Genomic DNA, 21,818 nt, shown 5'->3' with positions numbered 1-21,818 from the left:
AGCCTCACTCTCATCTCTGGCCACCGCAGAAGCGATCTTCCTGTGGGCTGCGAGCAACCCACCGGCCCCCACCTGGCCCCCAGGCCTCAGAGTGTCTGCAGGCACCCAGAGAAGATTCTGGATTCTGCTCTCACCTGCAAGGGAGGGGTGGGTGCAGCACTGTATGGCTGGCAGGCTTGCCCATCAGGGTCACCAACGGTGTTGCTGACCAAAGCCAGGATGTGCCTCTGACCTGCCTACCCTCTGTTTCCCTTCCACCCTGTCCCCCAGTCAGCTGTCTCATCTTCATACCCCATTTCTGCCTGCAGTGCCACCTGCCGTGCCCATGGCCCTGGCCCCACTGAGGAAAGGGGCTGGCCTTGAGCATGCACATGGGTGGGGGGGGAGCATTTAATATCACCTTTCAACCCTGCTGCCACACAGAGATGTTGAGGAGGGATTGAGGACCTATTTTACAGGTAAGAAAACTGAGGCTTGTATTGGGGCCAAGGCGTGACACCAAACCTCTGCACTTTCCTTTACACCATGAAAAGGCTTCACTTTCATCCTCAATGCTGAAGAATGCAAAGGGAAGCCTCCAAAATCCCCTTACCCGATCTTCACTGGATTGATTGATTTTATGAGAAAACAAAGACAGCATTTCTGTTGGGTAGTGATAATCCCTCATATTGCTGTACATTTGTAACCTTTCCAAGCAGTTTTGCTTAGGATAGCTCATGTTTACTGGAATGATCCATCAGGGTTCAGACAGGCTTTTTTTTCTTTTCAATAAAGACCATTCGATCAAGGTAAAACTAAATGTGATTTAGTGGAAAGATTCCACCAAAGATTTCCAAAGTTTAAAATTTTGCAAATCAAAATCATTTCTGTGTCCGATTTTTTAGATAAATAGAAATATGGTCTGGAGCTTCCACACTGTCATAGAAGGACCCCAGAAAAGCAACTAGCAGGCACGGGACAGCTGTAGAAGCTGACAGACACCCTCCTGACCCCTGGACTCCAGGCTGGGGCAGAAAGCAGGGTCACAAGAGGCAGCAGAGCTTGGTCCTGGTGACACAACTATGCTGCAGACCCAGCAAAAACCCTCCTTGCTAAACGTTGAGACTTTGGGCAAGTCACTGAATTGTTCTAGGATCTCAATGTCCCCATCTATTAAGTGAGGCTAATGGTGCCTAACTTATAAGAGTGTGGTGAAAATTCATCATTTTGTTCAATATATACTTACGAAGCACCTACTGTGTGCCATGGATTCTTCTAGATGCTGGAAATAGAGTAGTGAATGAAACAGACAAGTTCCCTGTTCTCATAGAATTTATTTTTTAATGCAGACAGGGGGAGACAGATAATAAACCAGAAATAGGATAATTCTATATAATGAAGACAAAAACAATGACGTGACAGAGAGAGAGTGGGTAGGCAGCTAGTGTGGGGTTATGTAGACAAAGGGCAAGCTGAGACAGATGAAAAGGAGCCCGCCAGCTCCAGAGAGAACAGTGAAGACAGAGAAAACTTGAGGTCAAGAGCCCCAAGTGGGACATGTTAGGTGTGTCTGAGGAACAGAACATAGGCCAGGCCCTTCCCACATGTGCCACAGCAGTCGGTGGCCCATATATCAGGACCCCTGGTAGACACGGTCCACAGAAAGCATATAAACTAGCATTCTGGAAGGTGCAGAGTCCAAAAGCAGTACTAGAGCCCCACTCCCTTTAAACACATTCTGAGACCTATAAAATAATCCCGAATGCCATCTGCAGCAAAGACAAAAATGAATAGAGAATTTAGTCTGCACCAGACCTGGGGAGTAGGAGTAGCTCTGAATTCTTCATCCTGCTGGGAAGATGGTACCCAAAGATTGGGTAGTGCTTCAGCCACAGACAGGGTAGGGGCACTTCTGGCATCTTCAACCTTGCCTCTGACGTGAGAAACGACCCCTGCATGCACCTGGACACACCGCTGCCTGCAGCCCAAAGGAAAAGGTGAAAGGAAGAGGAGCTGAAGGCTGACCTGCTGGCCTTTCAACAGGGGCCATGTGGAATCTCACCTTCAGACAGGTTTAGGGGCAGTTATTTATATATAAAAAAAAAGCACCTGTGGATATCCCAGCTGCCAAGGCCAAGATCAACTCACACTCAAGGTTAATTAAATAGAAAAATACAAGCGCTAGCCTATGAAGACAATCTTATGGCCAGGCCTGGCTACACAATTTGCATAGCCCAGTGCAAAATGAGAATGCAGTATTAAAAAATGATGAATAATTTTTTAAAAGATTTTATTTATTCATTTATTATTTAGAAAGCGCGAGCAGGGGGAGGGGCAGAGGGAGACGGAGAGAGAGAATCTTAAGCAGATTCCCTGCAGAGCATGGAGCTTGACATGGGGCTCAATCCCACGACCCTGAGATCATGACCTGAGCTGAAACCAAGAGTCAGATGCTTAACTGACCGAGCCACCCAGGCAGCCCCAGCAAAATAAGCAACTTCACAATAGTCATAGCAGAGCATTAAAAGAAGCACAAGTTCCTTCTAAGAACAGGGCCTGTGCCACTGCACTAGTTGTCTGCACAAGAAGCCAGCCTCAATAAAGGGGGGTGGGGGGCTAACATTTTAAAGCAATAGCCCTAGTAGAACGGAAACCCCTAGATCAGACCTGTGTGACCTGGTGTGAGCTGATGTGACCTGGGGAATGGACGCCTCCACCCTGAGCTTGGGCTGCCTCGTCCAGAACAACGGGGATCGGGGATCAGGGATCGTGCCCCTGGGACCGCCGCCCTGCTGAGTCTGTTGTGGGAGACCAGTGGCTCAGGAGGGTGGAGGTGCTGGGAAAGGGGAAGCATAGCACAGCTCCAAGGATCGCGAGTGCTCACCAAGCCCCTCAGGGTGCTTGGATTTCTGAAGAACAGTGACATTCCCCAGAAATTAAGTCAGATGAACATAATTCAAACAAAACATCTAATTTCAGCTCTGTGTAACAATTCCCCCTCACCAGAACAGACACTGCTGCCTCCCATTCCAGGAGCTCGGTGCCTGAGAGAGGCAGAAGGAAACCAAACCATTCCGACACAGGCCTCTTACCCAGCCAGGCACCAGATTGTTTCTCTCTTCACAGCCGACAGACATGCTCCTGGTTGGCTCCTGCTGCATCCAGCAGCTGAGCATCCTGCTGGCCCAGCTCCGCAGAGCTTCCCTCAGCAGCTAAGCAGGGCTCAGCCATCAGAGCAGCTCCTCTAGGACCAAAGGCACACCGACAGCCCTGAGGCTCTCCCAGGGCACAGGGTCCTACAGCCTCAGTTGTCTTGCCTGTAAAATAGGAACAGCGGTGTCTGATCGGCCTCCCTCCCTCAAAGACTTGTTTAAAAAGTTAAGAATTGTTATTCCGTGTATATCTGTTTCATGAACATCATCAGATTCATTCATTTAACCAACAGGTTTTGGGGAGGCAGAGACGACCAGCTACACTCTGCACAATCTAACAAGGAAAACAAGCATTTCACTGGCATTGGCACGGAGTACCCACGGGTCAGATCCAGCCTGCTGCAGTGTTTGTTACCTTCCACGAGCTACGAATGATTTTTGCATTTTTGAGTCATGGAGGGGGAAAAAGAATAACATTTTGTAACACACGAAAATAAAATGCCACTCAAATATCAGTGTCCATAAATACAGTTTTATTGGAATATAGCCATGCTCATTCGTTTGTGTATACTCTGTGGCCGCTACTGTGGTGACAGGGGCAGAGGTGAGTGAGTACCTGCAACACAGACTAAAAAATATTGACTCTCTGGCCTTATATAGTAAAGGTTCACCCACCTCTGATTTTAACAAAACAATTAGAGCTGTGACACTGAGATTAGCAGTGCTAATGCAACACAAAAGAGGTTATTTCTGCTTAATAGTCAAGGAAGGCTTCCTGGAAGGGGTGAGATTTTTTTCTGGATTTGAAAGATAAATAAGAGTTCATTTTGTAGCCTAGGGGAGAAGTGCTTCAGACTTCGCATACAGCATAGCCCATATGAACAAGGCCTGGGGGCATGGCAGCTGTACTTGAGAAATGAGCAGCACATTATTTACAGGAGATGAAGAGAAGGAGGAAAAGGATGGAAGAATGTAAAGCTGAAAAGAAGACTTAGGCCAACTATGAAGAGTGCAGTGCACCTGCAAAGGAGCTTTTCTTATGCCCTCTTTCCTCAAGAAAGCACAAGAAAGTGAAACAGTAGGAATCTAAGATTGATAATAGCAGGTAACCAAGATAGCTAGATAGGAGAGACAGACAGACAGACAGACAAGCAGACTCATTCACTCAAAGGGCAATAAGACTTTGCATCCAAATAGTTCTCAGGTGTCAGGCTCAGGCCCTGCTCAGCCAGGAGCCTTGGGGAAGTCACCCCTCCCCCCCATCCAGGCCTCAGGTTCCATCTGGACAACAAGCAGGTCATATTTGATGAATGTGCCTCCAAAGCCAGAGATGTGTGGGACACCACGCGTGTCCACACCAGACAGACACACATGACACCATGGATGGCAGTGCATCAAGCCCTGAACGTAGCCGGGGCTGCGCGTGCCACCAAAGAGAGTTAATTAGGGCAGTGGGACGAGGACCAGTTTGGAATAATCTATCCAGGGCACATCGCTTTTCACAAGGCCCGGAGGGGGCTCAGGCTTTAGCGCCTCCTCGCAGAGGAGTACATCCACTTTCTGCGTGTTCTTGTGGGGCCGCCTCTACTTGGTGGGGCTGTTTCTACATAGAACAGAAGAACCCCAGTCCCCCTTTCCTTCTCTGGGTTTCTCCTACCATACTGTGCTCCAAGAATCATAGCTTGTAATTTCTCACCAAAGCACAGAAGACATGGCCTGGAGAGCTGGTTCTGGTATTTGCTTGGCCAGTGAAGACAGCTGCGTGATCTGGACAAGTCATTTCCGTTCTCTGCAGTGCAGCTCCCCCCGGGGAAGGGGATGGAGTGTGAGATCTCCAAGGTCCCTTCCAATCTGCTGTATCAGCAAGCCCACTTCTGGCCCTCTACTCTACAGATGAGAGAACAGACGCCCAGAGAGGTGAAGTGATTTCCCCAAGGTCACCCAGCCAATTCTCGAGGGGCAGAGTCAGGACTGGCATCCTGAGATCCTCATGTTACCATTTTATGGCCCTAGTTGTGCACTGCCTGGTGTGTCTGTCATCTGTATCCCTGTGTCCATCTGTAGCCCTAGGTCTTTCTCTGCACCTGTATCTGTGTCTGTGTCTACACCTGCGTCTGCATCCTCACCTCTCTCTACCTCATATCCATGTCTCCATCACCAGGCCCATTTCTGCTGTGTGGGCTCTGTCCTGGGGAATGACCGCCTTCTCTTCCCCAGAGCTTTTGGGGGACTATGGAGGGCTGGGGGGCTGGGGGGGTGTTTTATCTTAGAATCAAAGGAAGGGCTACGCGGGTCTCTGGGCTCCCTGTTAGTAGTGCCCCGCATCCTCCCCTGAGGCACACTTACTTTCATCTGGCCTGATCCTCAGAGTGGCTCCAGAGCAGGGAGGTGGTTTCCAAATTAGGTAGCTGGTGTGAACGTCACCCTCGCTCTGATCAGATGTATGACCTCGGGCAAGCTACTTAACCTTCCTGAGCCCTCCAAGGTCTTCCCCTGTCAACTGGCCAGGCCAGCCCCTCGGGTGTGTGCAGGCCAGATGTACCCCCTTGCCTTCCTCTCTCTGCTTCAGTGGAGGGAGTACCCCACAAAGGCTGGGCCCCACTGTTCTACTGGAAGCCGGGCAGGCAATGGACAGATGAGAAAATTAGAATACATGAGCTGATCTGCAACCCTCACATCGGCCACCGCCTGCTTGTTATAAAAAACCAGGACTTGGGGCACCGCAACTGAGTGGTTCAGTGGTTGAGCGTCTGCCTTTGGCTCAGGGCATGATCCTGGGATCCTGGGATGGAGTTCTGCATCAGGGTCCCTGCAGGGAGCCTGCTTCTCCCTCTGCCTGTATCTCTGCCTCTCCCTGTGTGTCTTCATGAATAAATAAATAAAGTCTTAAAAAAAAAAAAACTTAAAAAATAAATAAATAAAAATAAAAAGCCAGGACTTTAGAGAGACATGTCCAACATCCCAGCCCCAGCTCTAGCGCTCGGAGCTGTGAACGCACTTAATCTTCCTGAGCCTCACTGCCCTCCTGTGTGAAATGGGAAGGTTGCTCTGCACTTCGCAGGGCTGTCAGAAGGACAAGTGAAATAATGCAGGCGGTGCCCTGTGTAACAACTGTCCATGACCCACTGGTGACCCTGCTCCTGGGGCTCTCTGAGGCTTGAATATTCAGGGGCTCATCTGCCAAAAGACGTGACCCCTGGAGAAGGTTCCAGTTCAACGACAGCCTGGACTGACTGCCTCTGTATAGGGACAGTGCTCTCCTGCCTCTCTGCAACCCCAGCCAAGCAGCCACTGGAGAAAACATGACGGGTTCTCAAGTGCCTGGGGCTTCCTTTAAAACCAGTGAGCCCTGTCTTTCTGAGGGAAGGACTGGGCCACTGGGGCACAGTCTGAAATCAAAAAAGAATTTCAGTTAGGGCTGGCGTACTGGAGTACTGACCTCTCCTGAAAATACTGACTCCTTGGAAACTCAGTCAGTGATGAAGCTGGGATTTTCTAAAAATGTGCAATTCATCTCTAAAAGGGAGTCTTTAAAAAGCCATGATTGTCTGGCAAACCACACCGTGTATCCAACAGCAAATTGCCTGTTCTTTGGGCAGTGGGTTTGCCTGAGTCTGCTTTCTAGGAAAATGCAGGCAGCAAGAGCTGCTTGAGCCCCCTCCCCCATTGGAGTCAGGGCCTCCTGGACTCCCCCAAGCTCCATGGTGGGGAGGAGCCTCGCTTTGCTCATGACCTTGAAAGCAACTCAGCATGTGACAGATCCAGTCACCTTGCACTGAAAATAGAAGGCGCTCTGCCTCCTGAATTCATGCTCACCTGCGGCAGGTACTCTCTGCCCTCCCAGAGGTTACGTTTTGTTGCAAACATAGAAGGAGGCACCTTACTGGCCTCAGCAGGAGGTTTATGGAGTCACAGGGGAGTCTGATTATACAGGCTCTCCAAAAACATACACCTTTGAGTGACTGAATCAGCTAACCTTGATCATGGTGACCTTCCAGCAGCCCAAGTGGCTCCCACACTTTATCAGCAAGCACACCCTTCTCTCCTTGATCTGCTCCCAATCATGTCGGTATCGTGGAAATAACAAAATGGATGGGATGAGGACCAAGCAGCTGAAGCAGAAGCCTATACTGAATGGTCTTTCGCATGTCTGCCAACATCCCTGTGCCCTGCAGTCTGGTGTCCAGGAGAGCGGGCCCACAGCACGACACAGCCGCCCCCACCCACATTTCTCTGCCAGCACCCTGGAGGCCAGGGTGAGCCAGCTGGCTTCTAGGAATCATTGTGTCCTGTGGCCTTGTAAGTTCACATAAGCTCAGACTCACGGGTACCACCCAGAAGAGCCTTGGAAGCCCTCTAAATCGATTCCCTTGTTTCCAAAGCTACACAAGAGGGTGGGAAGGAGCAGGACTCGGCTCTCTTAACTCTAAGCTCTGTTCTTGTCATCCACAACCACAAGTGGTTAACGCTCACAAATCAGAGGGTGGTACGGAAGGAAGCACAGGCTCCATTATGTTTTCTAAGATTTATTTATTTATTTGAGGGGGACGGGCAGGGGAAAAGAGAGAAGCAGACTCCGCACAGAGCGCAGAGCCCACTGCCAGGCTCGATCTCACAAATCTGTAATCACGACCTGAGCTGAAACTGAGTTGGAGGCTTAACCAACGGCACCACCCAGATGCCCCAGGAGAGGTTCCATTAATTGAGAAATGCCAGGTCATGATTTAGTTTCATTTCCTGACAGGCTCCAGAATCCTGTGTTGTCCTCGGACTTAGTGGAAAGCGCCATTAGCTTTTAAAGGCTTGGAAAACTCCCACACATAGTGGCTGAGTGGTCAGGGGCCCTGGACACTACCTCCCCAGCCTCCCTTCAGGGCTGGCACCCCCCCATAGCATCTCTGACCTAGATTCAGGAGAGCTGCCTGGACGAGGCAAAGCCGGGCCTTAACAGAGTAGGGGGTAGGCGGAGGTGCAGAGGCGGGTGGCATGTGAAGGTTCAGGGGCGGGGAGCACCGCTAGCCCTGAGAGCTCAGTGCTAAGACTCATCCACACAGCTTGTCGTCCAGATGTCCCTCAAATGCAGGTCTGCTCAACAACGACGTCAAAATGTTGAGGCTTGTGTGAGCGGCCAGAGGACGTTGTTAGAAGACATACTTTGACAGCGGTCTGCCCTGCTGAAGTGGAGAGCGGGGCGCATCTGCTCAAGGAGCCCGCAGTGGCGTCCTGGTTCCAAACACATTGCTCAAGGTCGCCAGGCGGCACTGGGTCCCCCACCCCCATAGGTGCTGCAGCTGCCCCCGAAGCAGAGAGGGCTCGGGGCTGATTCGGCCACATGCCAGCCCGGCCATGGCAGCCCCAGGCAGGGCCAGCTGAGCCAGGGGCCTGCCTGCCCCTAGCCTCTCTGGACCAGACACCAACAGGGCAGGGTCCTGCTTTCCAGGGTGCAGAGACCAAAGCAGCTCTGCCCAATGGCATTCAAATGAATTTGCCAGATCTCTGCACCAGAGGAGAAACCCACACCTCCATAAATGCAGGAACAGTTCTATGGACATTTCAGACTTTGAAGCTTTTCTGACTTGAGCTGTTTCCGATTCTTCACTCTAATTGGCGTTTCAGATCGGGTTCACATTTCTTCACAGTCTCTCCTAATTCATTTAAGAAATTGGCAGCAGGGGATCCCTGGGTGGCGCAGCGGTTTGGCGCCTGCCTTTGGCCCAGGGCGCGATCCTGGAGACCCGGGATCAAATCCCACGTTAGGCTCCCGGCACATGGAGCCTGCTTCTCCCTCTGCCTGTGTCTCTGCCTCTCTCTCTCTCTGTGACTATCATAAATAAATAAAAATATTTAAAAAAAATAAATTGGCAGCAATGCTAGACAATGACTACCAACGTTGGGATGAAACCCTGATCACCAGCTCTGCAAAGGAAATCACCGTATTTAAATCATATACAAGGTGAGAGTCTTGCTAAGTGAGACCAGACTTTCACTTTTTTTTTTTTTTTAAGATTTATTAATTTAAGAGAGAGAAAGAGAGATGAGTAGAGGAGGAGCAGAGGGAGAGGGAGAATCTTAAGCAAACTCCATACTGAGAGTGGAGCCCAACATGAGGCTGGATCTTTCAATCCCGAGATCATGACTGTAGCCGAAATGAAGAGTTAGACCCTTAACCAACCGAGCCACCCAGGCTGCCCCAGACTTTCACCTTTTAAGTTTTATTTAGAGTCAAAGAGGAAATGTGACCAGTGGTCATGTTTTTTAGAAAATCTTCATTTATTTATCCATTTGGTGGTCTAAGGGCAGACATGTTTCTCTCTGCCGTATCCCACCCCCCACAACCACAGCTTCTTAACACTCATGTCTTGGATTTACCAGTTGCTCTGTGGGAGATAGGTGTGTGTGGTGATGGAGATACTGAAGCAAACATTTATTGAGTGCTTACTGTATCCCAGGTGGTTTACATTCAATCCTTCCAACATCCCTGCGTGGTTGAGTAGCACATATCACTTTCTCCACCTTATAAGTGGAAAAAACTGAGACTCAGGAAGGGTAACTGAGCAATTTGCTCAAAGTTCCCAGCTAGCAAACCTCTGAGCCAGGATGTCAACTCACAACCATCTGAATCCATCACCTTCCAAAGCTCGCATCTCTTCATTGCTGCTCCAACATCACAATCAAAGATGACCTCCTGACATGCACTGAAGTCCTTTTAATTTTCTGGTCACCTTGCACATGAGCATACTGGAAGAATATGGTGCAGGGTGATTTAACCTCATCTAGGACTTGGGAGGCAATGTTCACACTGAATTCTGACAGAGGAGTTGGCATTACTGTGTGAGGCAAAAGATGCAGCAGACAGAGGTGCCTGGCTCACTCAGTGGTTTAGAGCATATGATTCTTGATCTCGGGACCATGAGTTCAAACCCCACATTGGGTGTAGCACTTAGGAAAAAAAAAAAAAAAGACTCAACAGACAGCAAGATCTAAAGGTAGAGAAAGTACACGTATCCAAAGTACTCGAAGAAGCTCAGAGTCCGCTGAACGCAGCATGTAGAAAAGAAAGAGATAAACTGGAGAGGCAGTTATGGGCTAAATTGGGGGGGGGGGAGCTGTCTAGCGAGCCCAGAGTAATGAGCCTGGACTATATTCTAAGGGCAATTAGGAAGCCACTGAAGGATTTAAAGGAGGGAGTGTTGAAATCTGATTTGCATTTTTGGAAAATCACTCTGGCTGCAGAATGGAGGTTTAGACCCAACACACACACATTTTCAAGTTGGTTTACAAAGGATGGCTTCACATGCCAAGACCCAACTGCCCAGACTTTTGGGACCATACTCCAGCTCCATTTTGAGCCAGTACATTCTGTTACCTACTTGGCTCTAGTCCACATCACCTTGGAATTCTTTGGAATTCTTTACTGGGGGTGTGACGTCATCTATAAATTCCCAGCTTCCATCTCCAGACACAAGAGGCAGAGAAGGCTGGCTACCCTTTCGGACAAGCAGGGCATCCTCTGTCTTTTCTTTTAATTACATTACATTGTATTTTTAATTACATTACATCTTAAACATATTCCTATTTTTTATTAGAAACATATTCTTAAAAGCAAATTCTTTTAAGCCTCATTTTTAGTGAATGCAGAGCATTTTGCCAAATGGGGGATGGTGCTGAAGTCCTTTATTGGGAAGTAAGTTACTCCTGCCTCCCTGCAGCCCACCTCAACCCCAGGGACTTGCTTTCCCCGCAGGCAGGAGTGTCCACCAGTCAGATTTCTCAGTTTCACATGGCTGGTAGGCTTTGTCACATGCATGTGCCCTAGTTAAAGCAATCACTCTGAAGATCTGCACTCTAGGGCCTTGCTGGAATGTGCAGACTGGAGCTGACACCCCCCTTCTCCACCACCAGCCCAACAGACTCCCTGATATTTAAGAACCTTTTCTATTAGCTCTCTCCCTGTATCAGCTGAGAGCTCCAGGAAGGTATGTAACAAGACTCATTCTACCCCAAAAGGACTCATCATTTTCTTCTTAACCTGTTCCCCTCTTCTTTCCTAGCTCAATGAAAGGCATCACCAACTAACTAGCCCAACACCAAGTCAGAAAGGAGGTCTTATGGACATTTAATCATGCGCGCGCACACACACACACACACACACACATACACACACACAGGCAAATATGTTAACAGATGTCAAAGTGAAACCTATTCCAGATCATCGCTGACTGCTTACTGGTACCCACTCTATTACTCACAAAGACCAACTTTCTCTACCACCCAAATAGCACATCTGTCACATGCTCTCCATCCCCAGGAGCTGTCCCCAGCTCAAGCCAGCCTGTCCCTCAGCTGGATTATCCCCCAGCATAGCCCAGGGTTTCTGTGTGAAGGAGTGGGAACCTTTCAGACTTCTGCCTGGAGCTTCTAAGGCTTCCCCTGCCCTTTGGACATCACTGGGCCCCTGGCTCAGCTCTCTCTGCCACCCCTTCCAGAGCTCCCCCATCCTGCACTCCCTGCTCCCAGTGTTGGACCCACAGTTCCCAGCCCAGCCCCTCCAGACCCTCTCGCCCACCCTCCAAAACACTATTGCCTCCACTGAATGGCCTGCCCCACTGAAGGTCCAGCCTTGACCCCCAGGAGCCTCCCAGGCACCTCCTCAGGCCACCCCCACCCTCCTGGCCCTGGCCAGGCTTCTTCCACCCACAGATCTGGCCACAGTTCTACAGCCAGCCCTTTATTTGCCCACTTGCTGTGGGGAATCGGGAGTCTGACTCCTGGGCGGGGGGGGAGGGGGGGGGCAGGCACCTGTGTGTCCAGCAGGCTCCCCTTGGGTGAGGCTGGTATCGAGCAAACCGGAGAGCTACAGGAACAAGCTGATGAGTTGTGACCAGACTGAGGGAAGATCCAACCAGGAGATGAAGGAAAGAAGTGAGGAATAGAGGATTTGTATTTACTTATTTTATTTCATACCCAATTCCCCAAAGGAAGTGGGCAAGTGAAGGGTTGACTTTCATTTGGCCAGGCCTGTGGAGAAGGAAGCCTACTGCTCTGCTAGAACAGAGGCTCTCCGGTGTGCTCTATGCCAACCTCACCCGAGGGGAGCCTGCTGGGCACGGACGTGCAGGTGTCTGGTCCCTCCTATACCCAGTGTCAGACTCTGCAGGTGCAGGTGGGGCAGGTCTGCATATAACAAGCCCTCTCCCCAAGCTGGTTGTGACACAAACAAAGGTGAGAGGTCGCTGGGCCCATTATCCCGTCTCTCTTTTCCCAAGGGTCTCACCCTGAGTGTTTGGGGTGTGTCCCCCTTCAATCTCAGAACTGAGTTTAGGGGTCACGCACCTCTTTCCATTTTCCTGTCGTGTTTCCTCTCACTCCAACCTCAGCTCTCTCAATGCTACCTTAATGATATTTGCTGCCTTTTCACCTCCGGTGCCTGTCTTCTCCCTGACTGCACTCTGCTCCTCAGCCTCACTGAGACCACTTGACTTCTTTGGGGCAGCAAATGAAACCCAGGCATCCAAGCACTGTTTGGCTTGCTGGCCGGGCCGGGCCATGCTGGCCTCCTGTTTCAGCCACACCTCCCACCCCCAACACCAAGTCCAGCTGTCGGCAAGCACTTCATGTGAAGGCCCAGGACCCTAGAGGTCCTAGGATTCTTCCCTGTAACAAGCAAAAGTCCCAGGTAGGGGGAAAGAACAGAGAGTAATGGCAGAAATGTAGGTACTCTGCAGCTACACAATTCAACAATTATAAGGGCAAGATGCTGACTGTATGGTAGGTAGGGAAATCTCCGAGACAGAAAGTCAAGGGGAAATAACCATTCTGTGAAGCAGAAGAGCCTGAAATAGGGCAGACTCCTTACCAGCACCCGGGCTGTCCCTGAGCCTTACAAAGGAGCCTCTGGACATTCATGTTCTAACTAGAATCCAGATGCCAGCACTTCTGTCCTGAGCCCAAATCACCTGCCTCCATTCTGCCCTGGGTTACTGCCTCCGCTGGCAGCTTTCCCAAGAACAAGCAAGTCCTTCCTGTGAAGGCAGGGGAAATACCATCAGTGCTGTCTCAACAGCCTTGATTATCCTGAGGGTGTGTCATGTACCTAAAGAGGCAGCCCAGTGCCAAGGTCTGTGAATAAGCTCTGAAGCCAGGCTGGGTCTGCACCCTGCTCTGCGAGGCTCCAGGGAGACAATGCCTGTAGGACCTGCTCTCAATAAATACAGACCCCTCCTTTGATAAACAGAGCAGCTTGCTTTGCAGCAGCATTGTCAATGATGCTCTGAAATGGACAAAAATGTGTTAACTGAAACGGAAAATGTATTACCGCCTTAGCAAAGACACAGAAAGATTCTCTTTGAAGGGAACCCATCCAGTCACACTGGAAGCAAACGAAAAAAGTTGTTGTTGTTGTTGTTTTTAATTGGCTGGCCATGAAATCTTCTTTGCTTTAGCTTTGAGTGAACATAATGCAAATTCTCCTTTCTTGGTGGATGTGTTATGCTTTCACTCTTAAGATGCACAGAGTCTCCCTGAAGGGGTCTGGTCTGCCCGTAACACCCTGTGTTCCATTATCTGTGATATTACACACCCTGGATTTATCAGCCACAGCTCTAATGGTGATAGTATTCTCAGAAAATTTAGGAACCATTTTTATGTTCCCCTTTTGATATACAGCTACGATCACCATGCAGGACGTTAATAAAGCCCATCTCAAAGTTTCAGACTGGACCCATGGAGATAACTAAGTCTGCAATAATAAATCTTGTAAAATAGGAAATTCGTTCCTTTCCTGAAAATGAAATGAAGATATGATTTAAAGCACCCTTTTCTCATTTACCAGTACTGAAATAATAATGTGCTGGCCTTCCCAGGCACACATCAAAATTTCACACCACCACTGGAAAGCCAGGCATGAACTTTGGCATTAGATTCATTAGAAAGCATAATTTAATTAATAATCATTATGTTATTAACTATAGCCTTTGAAATATTATGTAGTTTTAAAGTTTATAAAGCATACTCATTTGATCCTCATCCCTATTTTACAGATGAGCAAACTGAGGTGCAGAGAAATTCGGAGGCTTATTCACACACACATAGCTGAAACTGTGATCCAGGTCTGACTCCTACCCTCGCACGCTGTAAGAGGGAGGCTTCTAAGCTGGTTTTCAAGAACCGAAAATGGAGATAAAGAGCAAAGCAAAAGCTTGTTTTCTTTTTTTCAAAAACCAAACATTGATGACTTTGCTTTAGTCAGAATAATTCAGAGAAAAAAATTATGTACTTGGTTCCAATTCTGTAGGGCCAACTCTTCCAAATTCAAATAGAAAGACCATGGAAAAAAATCCAAACCAGTTAAATGCAGCTCCTGAATCAATTCAAGTCATAAGTATTTATTGAATTTTTAAGTACAAAGACTCAGGTGAGGACGGGACATTCAGGAGAGTTTCTTGAAGAACAAAGTGATGGGGTTTGACACTGAAGGAGGAAGAAATGGGTGAGGGTCTGCCTACACAAAGGCATCCTGGCGGCAAAGCATGGGGCTGAGCTAACACAGGAAAAGAGCGCCTGGCATGCAGTCCCCATTCACTACTGCCTGTTCACTTCTGTTGAAGGAAAGAGGAAGAACCCTTAGGCTGGAGTTAAGAAGAAGCCATATTGAGGGGACATAAGCAGAATTGGTGAGCCAGCAGTTTGCTAGGGTGAACGAGAGGAGAGACAGGCCACAGGGACTGGTGCATGGTCCTTCACAGGGAGGCTATTTTCCTCAGGCTCTGAATTTCGGCTGCTGCCCCCTCTGCTTTGAGCAGTGGCTGAGGAGCAAAAAATATGCCAACGGTACAATGCTGGACACAACTGAAGGTGTAATATCTGTGCTCACAAGACCCTGCTCTCCTGGTCTAGCAAATAGTTGGGGGGATGACAGGAGCATCTGGGGAACAGCCCCCACCGCCACTATCCCCACAGCAGGGAGGGTAGCACTGGGCTGGCACAGGGACACAGAGCAGGCAGGGAAGGTTCCTACCAGCTCAACCCCCGGCGGTTCCTCCCCGAGCTCCAGAGGGGCAGGGCTGCTTCCGTGTCTGAGGGTCCCAAGGTACTAAAATAAGAAGAGATGCCAAAGCAGGTTACCAAAGTTGTGGTGTATTTTAAAGCCTCGCAACTAATAAATTAACACGTTTAATAATTAATGTGCAGTGCACCATAATCATGCTATTCAAAAGCCAAATAGAGGCTTTATATACAAATAGCAGTTCATACTGCAACATGTACTAGTGACGCGATGTGGCCACAGGACCTAGATTTAAACACATATGATGAATAGCATTCTCTTTCGACTCGGTCTGCTGTTTCTCAGATCGAAATTATAAACTCATTCGCAGACAACAGCAGAAGTTTCCATCTGAGACCCTTTACAGTTAGGAGACGCAGGCCCACCTGAAGGATCCCACACCTGCACACCCCTCCCCCACCCCACCCCACCACCATCACCCTCCTGGCACCGACCACTCCAGACTCATGCAGGTCACCCCAAGTCTCCCTCGCGAGTCCGATCACAGGACCCACAAAGACACCTCCACAGTCCAGGCGCCAGGCCTCAGCCCGCTGTGCGAGGGGGACAGAGCCCTCTCCGGGGAGTCCTGCCTAGTCTGGAAAGATGGTCTGGCACTGCTGCACAGCAAAGCGGTGAAAGCCACCTTCCACTCCTCTGCTCCCTTAGTTTTTTTTCTCTGCTCTTTTCTTTTTGGCTCCTTGAGGCCCTGTGCAAACACTGTGGTTCCAAACAGCTAAAATCACTTGACATTTAGTGCAGCAGAGACCCTGCAAGGGACTAACTACATGCTCAGTGGTGGAATTCACTGCACCAAAAAATTAGATCACTCCACTGCCTGCCTATGAATCTCTATTGCTTTGCAAATGACTAGAAAAGCAAGAAATGTCAGACTTTCTTCAGATGCCCCCAAAAGACAAAGAGGATACTGTTCACCTGAGCCCATGCCTATGACCAAGACAACGTTTCAGCAGGCAAATATATTAATCCACTCATCCAATCCACTCAGTCATCCCATCCACATTTACTGCATGCCCATTGTGTGTGAGGCCCCGAGTATACAGCCAGGAAGAAGACGTGATCTCTATCTTCACCAAAGCAGAGGATGAAGCAGGGGGACAGAAGCAGGGACAAGGAGAGAGCTCGGTAAACACTGTCCCAGGGCACCAACGGGTATGGCAGGCAGCAGGATTAGTGTAACCCCTTAAAGCAGGGCAGCACTGCCAGCCCCTCCTCTCCTTAACTACCTCCCTCATGCCTTCATCCTCTCCTCCTTTATTCATTTCTGACCCTCCTCCTATCCTGGGCCTCACTTTGTCTCCAACCTTCCTGTCCTCCCCTCCTCACCTCAAGCTCTGGGTAAACATAAAAAGCACACATATTCCTTTGCCCAAGGCGTCCTCGGCCTTAGAAAGCTTCCATTCTTAATGCAAATGCCTGCTTTACACATGCTTTGTGATTTATTTATTTCCATCCCAACCTTCAGATTCAGGGGGACTTATCAGTAAATGTCATAAATTCTGATTTTTTTTTCCTTTAAAGCTGCAGCTCCCACAGCGAGCCTCTGACAAGGATGCATGCTACACAAACAGAAAACTGAATGAAGCCCCAGAAGAATGCAGGCATTTTTAGAGCTCCAGAGTTTTAGCTCAATTCCTTGTGTCGAGGTGGTTTCTATCTGTGTCAGTCAGTGCGTCACAACATCGGCCTCCATCCCCCATTGCACAGCACCCCTTAGCAAGCGCCTTCCCACACAATATCATCAGCCATAAAAACTGCAAGCAGTGTTGAAGTTACAACCACGGTTCTTTCTACAAACGGGAGGGATTCGGTTCTGCTCAGTCAAGTGCCCGCTAAGTAGGTTACCCATGGGACAAACACCTTTCCTTTTTGTAAATTCCGAGTGCCCTTGGCTCAGCCATACATTCCTAGGAATTACTAATTCACTGGAATAAAATGTTCGTTTGTATTTATGAAGTTCTTTCCTTGTGCTGATTCCAAGGATGGTCCCATAGCACCCCACAGTCTGCGGTAACCAACTATGAAGTCCTCACCTGCTTGATTTTAATCATCACTTTTCCCTTAAAACATTCCTGCATTTGTAGAAAATTGGGCCCCAGTTGGACTTCACCTGATATGAACCTTCAACCCTGGCCATCTGCTTCCCCAGCCCTACAGGAGCTTCCTCTGCCTTCTCTAAATATCTCTTTCTGCATTGCTCTGCCTCCTCACCTTTCCCTCCGGGGCCCTCCACCTTCTCGTGATTTTGCATTTTGCTATAAATTTTATCTCTCGCCTCCGAGATGGCCCTCGAGACCATGCCAATAGCTAAGAGACCTCACAACCATTGCAAAATACAGACGAAGCCTTACCCTGTACCATATCCTCCTCGCCCAGAGAATCGGCTCTACGAGTTTATGTCACCACTCTCACTCTGACTTGAGATTTCCCTATTACTGTCGTATTAGACCTGGCACCCAGAGTACTGCATACAATAATGAATATCTGTATGGAAGATTTCTGAATGCTTACTGACGCAGTATGCTTCTAACCAGCAATAAAACAAAATAACATGGAGTGAGGGGGGAAGGGAAATCTATTTCATCTAGCACTCAAGATGAACATAAAGTTTACAAGAATGTAAAGATTAAGACCAAAGAGGTAAAAATAATACTGAGATTGCCACTTTTATGTGTGTGTATTATATGGAGTCGGGATGCAGAGTTATATTGAAGGGAGTTTGTAGGATGGAAAGAAACCAAAGAAGAGAAGAAGGGAGAGTTCTGTTTTGACTACTGCTCAGAAAAATTATTTAAGGTATCAGGAGCACCAAGGAGGAAGCTCCAGAGCAAGAAGTGGGATCAAAACACTGAGTGAGCAGTTTGGGAGAGGATCGGCTTGGCTCCTAAAGCAATAGGCAGGAATGGAAATAGAGAGCACGCTTTTCTAATGAGAAGTTTACATCCATGCCAAGAAAGTGGGTGAACACTGTCAGATATAACTAGACTTCCCCCTGCCTGACTCACAGGATGGGCTCTGGTATTTCAGACCCTAGCAGAAGAACTCAAGATTCTCCCAGTGGCACCAACCCAAACTCTGATTCACCGTAGGTTTGGGGAAGGCCTCTTTTTTGGTCCTGCTAAAGGGGTGGTGCCTTTGGGAAACTACTATTTACACACACCATGGAAATCCCTTGAGGGAGGAGGGGCTGGCTCCCGTGGGGTGCAGGAAGGCCTGGCGTGGGACGTAAGTTACTTGGGTCACAATCAGAGAGCATCTCTGCCCCTGTGTCCCATCTCTAGGAAAAGGCCGGATGCTGGTCCTGCTGACCAACTCTGGTGAGTGGAGTGTGACCCGCAAGTAGTCTGTTCTCCATGCTCTACTGTCAACCAAGGCTCCAAACTTCTTTCTCAGAGTGAGACAATTTCAGGGAAGAAAAATAAATCCAAACCAAAGATGTTTCCTTCTCAAACAAGACCCATCCTTCCGCCCGGAACCCTGAGGGGCCCCATTCCCTGGTGAGCAAGCTTGCAGGCTGTGCCCCACATCGGCTTCTTCAGGTCAAAATGGTTCTCCTGACGCTGGAGTTTTCAGCCCTACCTCCACTTTCCAGAACCGCATCTCTGTACTAGTGGCCTCGTGGGGGGGGGGGGGGGGGGCTCTAAAACACCTCTCAGCGGGGGTCCTCTGCCCAATTAACTGCACCCTCCCTTCACAGTCGAAGGTATTTTAGGCTACGCGGTGCTTCTCACCAAAGGTGTTGCTAGTGGTCATTAAGTCGTGGGTCGGGAGACCCCAGACCCAGAAGGGGAGTGCTCAGCACTGGAACAGCTGCCGCAAGGGGTCTGGGTCTGGGCCGCGGGTGGAGGCAGGGGCGTACCTTGTCTCCGCACTGTCCACAAGAAGGCAGACCTGCTCTCTGACCAGGTCCTTGGGCCAAGCTGGACAGCACCCGTGTCTGGCTTCCAAAGGAACTTCCTTCCCCTCCTGGCCATCAGCCGCTCATCTTGGGTGACCCGACCCTAAGACGCTGCCAAATGCCCCGGGGCGTGCCTTTCTGCCACTCACTCAGAGGGCTGGAGCAGGGGGGAGGAAGGACGGGAGACCCCCCGCTCAGACACGCGGGAACGAAGCTCTTCTCGTGGGAGCGCGGGTCACGGGGCGGCGGCGGGCAGAGCAGCCTCGGCAGCCCCGAGCCGCGTCTCCGCGAGCGGCTTCCTCACCCAGCCCGGAGCAGCCCATCACCCCCGCCGGCCGCCCCGAGGCCCGAAAAGTTGGTCCGCGCGCGGCGCAGCCCGCCGGCGTCTGTCCAGGGTGCTGAGAGGGGTCGGCGCCGCCCGGCCCCGCGCCCCGCGCCCCGCGCCCCGCGCCCCGCGCCCCGCGCCCCGCCTGCCGCCTGCCGCCGCCCGCTCTGCCCTTGCGGCCCCGGGCCCGTCCTCTGCCCGCCGCGCCCGAGCCGCCGCCGCCTGCCCTCCCGCCCGCGCCCCCGCGCGCTCGCGGGCCGGCGCAGCCCCTGCCTCGCAGGCCACCTCCGCCGCCCGCCGCCCCCCTTACCTTCTTCTTTCGGTCACGGGAGCGGTTCCTCCGCTTCCTGCTGGACTCCTCCTTCTCCTTCTGCTCCTGGAGGGCCTGCGCCTCGATGTCTTTGATTTTCTTCAGCTGTTTGGCCGCCTGAGCCATGGCGGGTCACGGTGCCCCGGTCCCCGCCTCCCGGACCCCTCGCACTTGGCAATCCAGGTGGCGACTCCCTCCCGAGGAGGAAGAAAAATGAGCCCGTGCCCGGCGGAGCGGGAGCCTCTCTGGGCGCCGCGGGCCGAACGCGGCCGGGGCGGCGGGAGGCGGCTGCCAGACGCTCGGAGGGCGAGGGCGCCGCGGCCGCCCGGCGACCCCGGATGGCGCCTCCCGCCGCGGCCCCAGCTCGCTCGCCGGCGGCCGGGACGGGCTCTGGGCTCGGCCCCGCCGCCTCCCTCCCCGGCCTCCCTCCCTCCCTCCCTCCCTGCGGCGGCGGCGGCGGCGGCGGCGGCGGCGGCGGCGCGGGGGGCGGGGGCAGGGAGGCGGCTCGTACTGCGGCGAGCGGGGCGGCGAGCGGGCCGGGAGGAGGCGGACCCCGGCACTCAGCGCGGGAGCGCGCGGGGGCCGCCAGCGGCCGGGGGCTCGGGCGGGCCCGACGAGGCTGGGCGCGCGGGGCGGCCGCGCTGGCGCATGGCCCCCGGCTCCGCAGTGCCGCCGCCGCGCCTCGGGACGCTCGGGCCCCCGCGCCGTCGGGTCTCGGGGAACAAAGCCCGCCGCCCCGGCGCGAGCCGCGGGGCCGCCACGGGGACCGGGGTGCGGGGGCCGCGCCGCGCCGCGCCGGGGAGCGAGGGCAGGGCGGCGGGCCCGGACGCCCCCAGACCAGCGCGCCGGGAGGCGGCGGCGGAAGCGACACGCTCGGGGCGCCGAGGCCCGGTCGCGGCGGCCGGGGTGGGGGTGGGGGCGGGGCCGGCTCGGGGTTCGGGGCGCCCCCCGGTGGCGGCCGCCGTGGGGCCGGGACGCGCCCGCAGCGCCGAGCCTCCGCGCCTGTCTGGCCCGGGGCGCCCGCCGAGGGGCGCGCGGGGCCGAGGCTCCCCGGGAAGCTCGCTGGGAGCGCCCTGTGCCCCTTTCAGACCGTGTGGGCCTTTCGTTTACGTATTTACCAATTCTAGCTGGAAAACGCGTCCAAGATGAAGTGAGCAGTTCTCCCTTGAGTTCCCTTTTGACGGCAGTGGAGCGAGGTTTTGCACCAGGGACCCCCCACACACCCACCCGCACTCGGCAACGCCGCCCTCCCCGCATCCCGCTGTCAAGAAGCACACACCTGGCTGCTGAGCTCACGCAGCCGCAAAGGCGGGCTGCGGGAGGAGGAGGGGCCGTAGGCTCACCTACCCCCTCCTTCGGGAGACAGGCGACAGGCAGGGAAACTGAGGCCCCAACCCGGCATCCACTGGGCCTTCAGTCAGGACCGCTCCCAACCCGCCCGCTCCTTCCCATCAGGTGGGACGGAGCTCTCAGCTCACGAAAAGATAACGGTGGATTTGTAGAAAATAATATTTAAGAACTGGTGAAGGTAGAAGAAAAAATAGTCCGCTTCCTTCGGCCCTAAACTGAGGGCTAGATGCAGACGTTTAACCAAGCACAGAGCAGAGGCTGGCGAGTGGGAATCTCTTCTGTCCTACAGCAAAAGGCCTCAGAGGGCTCTGAGCTGCGCCACCCCTGCACACTACAAACTTGGGGAGGGGCGGAATCGCCCCACTTGCTCTGCAGACTTCATGCTTTTTTCCTTACTGGAACCTTACCTCCCTGTGCCTGCCCTGCCGCTCCAAGTCCCCATTCCACACCGACCCACACCCACCCGGCAGACTCCCTCCACCATCCTCTCCACCCAGGTGCGAGTCAATAATTAAGGGGCTGGCTGAACCTTTGCTCTGACCATGGTCCTTCCCCAAGGCTGGGTTCTGGACCCTCTTCTCTTCTCACTCTACATCAGCATTGTTCGACTGAAGCTAAATAAGAAACACAAATCCCAATTCCCTATGTAATTTAAATTTTCAAGTAGCCACGTTGAAGAAACTTAAAATGAATTTTAATTATTTATTTTATTCAGGGTATCCAGAAGTATTATTTCAATA

At 51.8% G+C, this 21,818-nt stretch overlaps 1 protein-coding gene and 1 long non-coding RNA gene across 2 annotated transcripts in view; both read right to left on the bottom strand.

Moving 5' to 3' along the window:
• Positions 1-20,025, bottom strand: part of ANK1 (ankyrin 1) — a 216,623-nt gene extending 196,598 nt beyond the window's left edge. The window contains 1 exon segment of the mRNA XM_025440516.3: positions 19,729-20,025. Coding sequence (XP_025296301.3) covers positions 19,729-19,854 — 126 coding nt within the window. The 5' untranslated portion in view covers positions 19,855-20,025.
• LOC112655501 (uncharacterized) lies at positions 14,483-19,417 on the bottom strand. Its single transcript, XR_003133735.3, has 3 exons — positions 19,055-19,417; positions 15,148-15,222; positions 14,483-14,935 (listed from the first exon to the last, which is right to left on the bottom strand). It is a non-coding gene; the product is annotated as an uncharacterized LOC112655501 (long non-coding RNA).
• Positions 20,026-21,818: the final 1,793 nt, after the last annotated feature.

Source organism: Canis lupus, chromosome 16, assembly GCF_003254725.2.
Source record: "Canis lupus dingo isolate Sandy chromosome 16, ASM325472v2, whole genome shotgun sequence".
NCBI lineage: Eukaryota > Metazoa > Chordata > Mammalia > Carnivora > Canidae > Canis > Canis lupus.
This window is presented reverse-complemented; position numbering and strand designations above follow the sequence as displayed.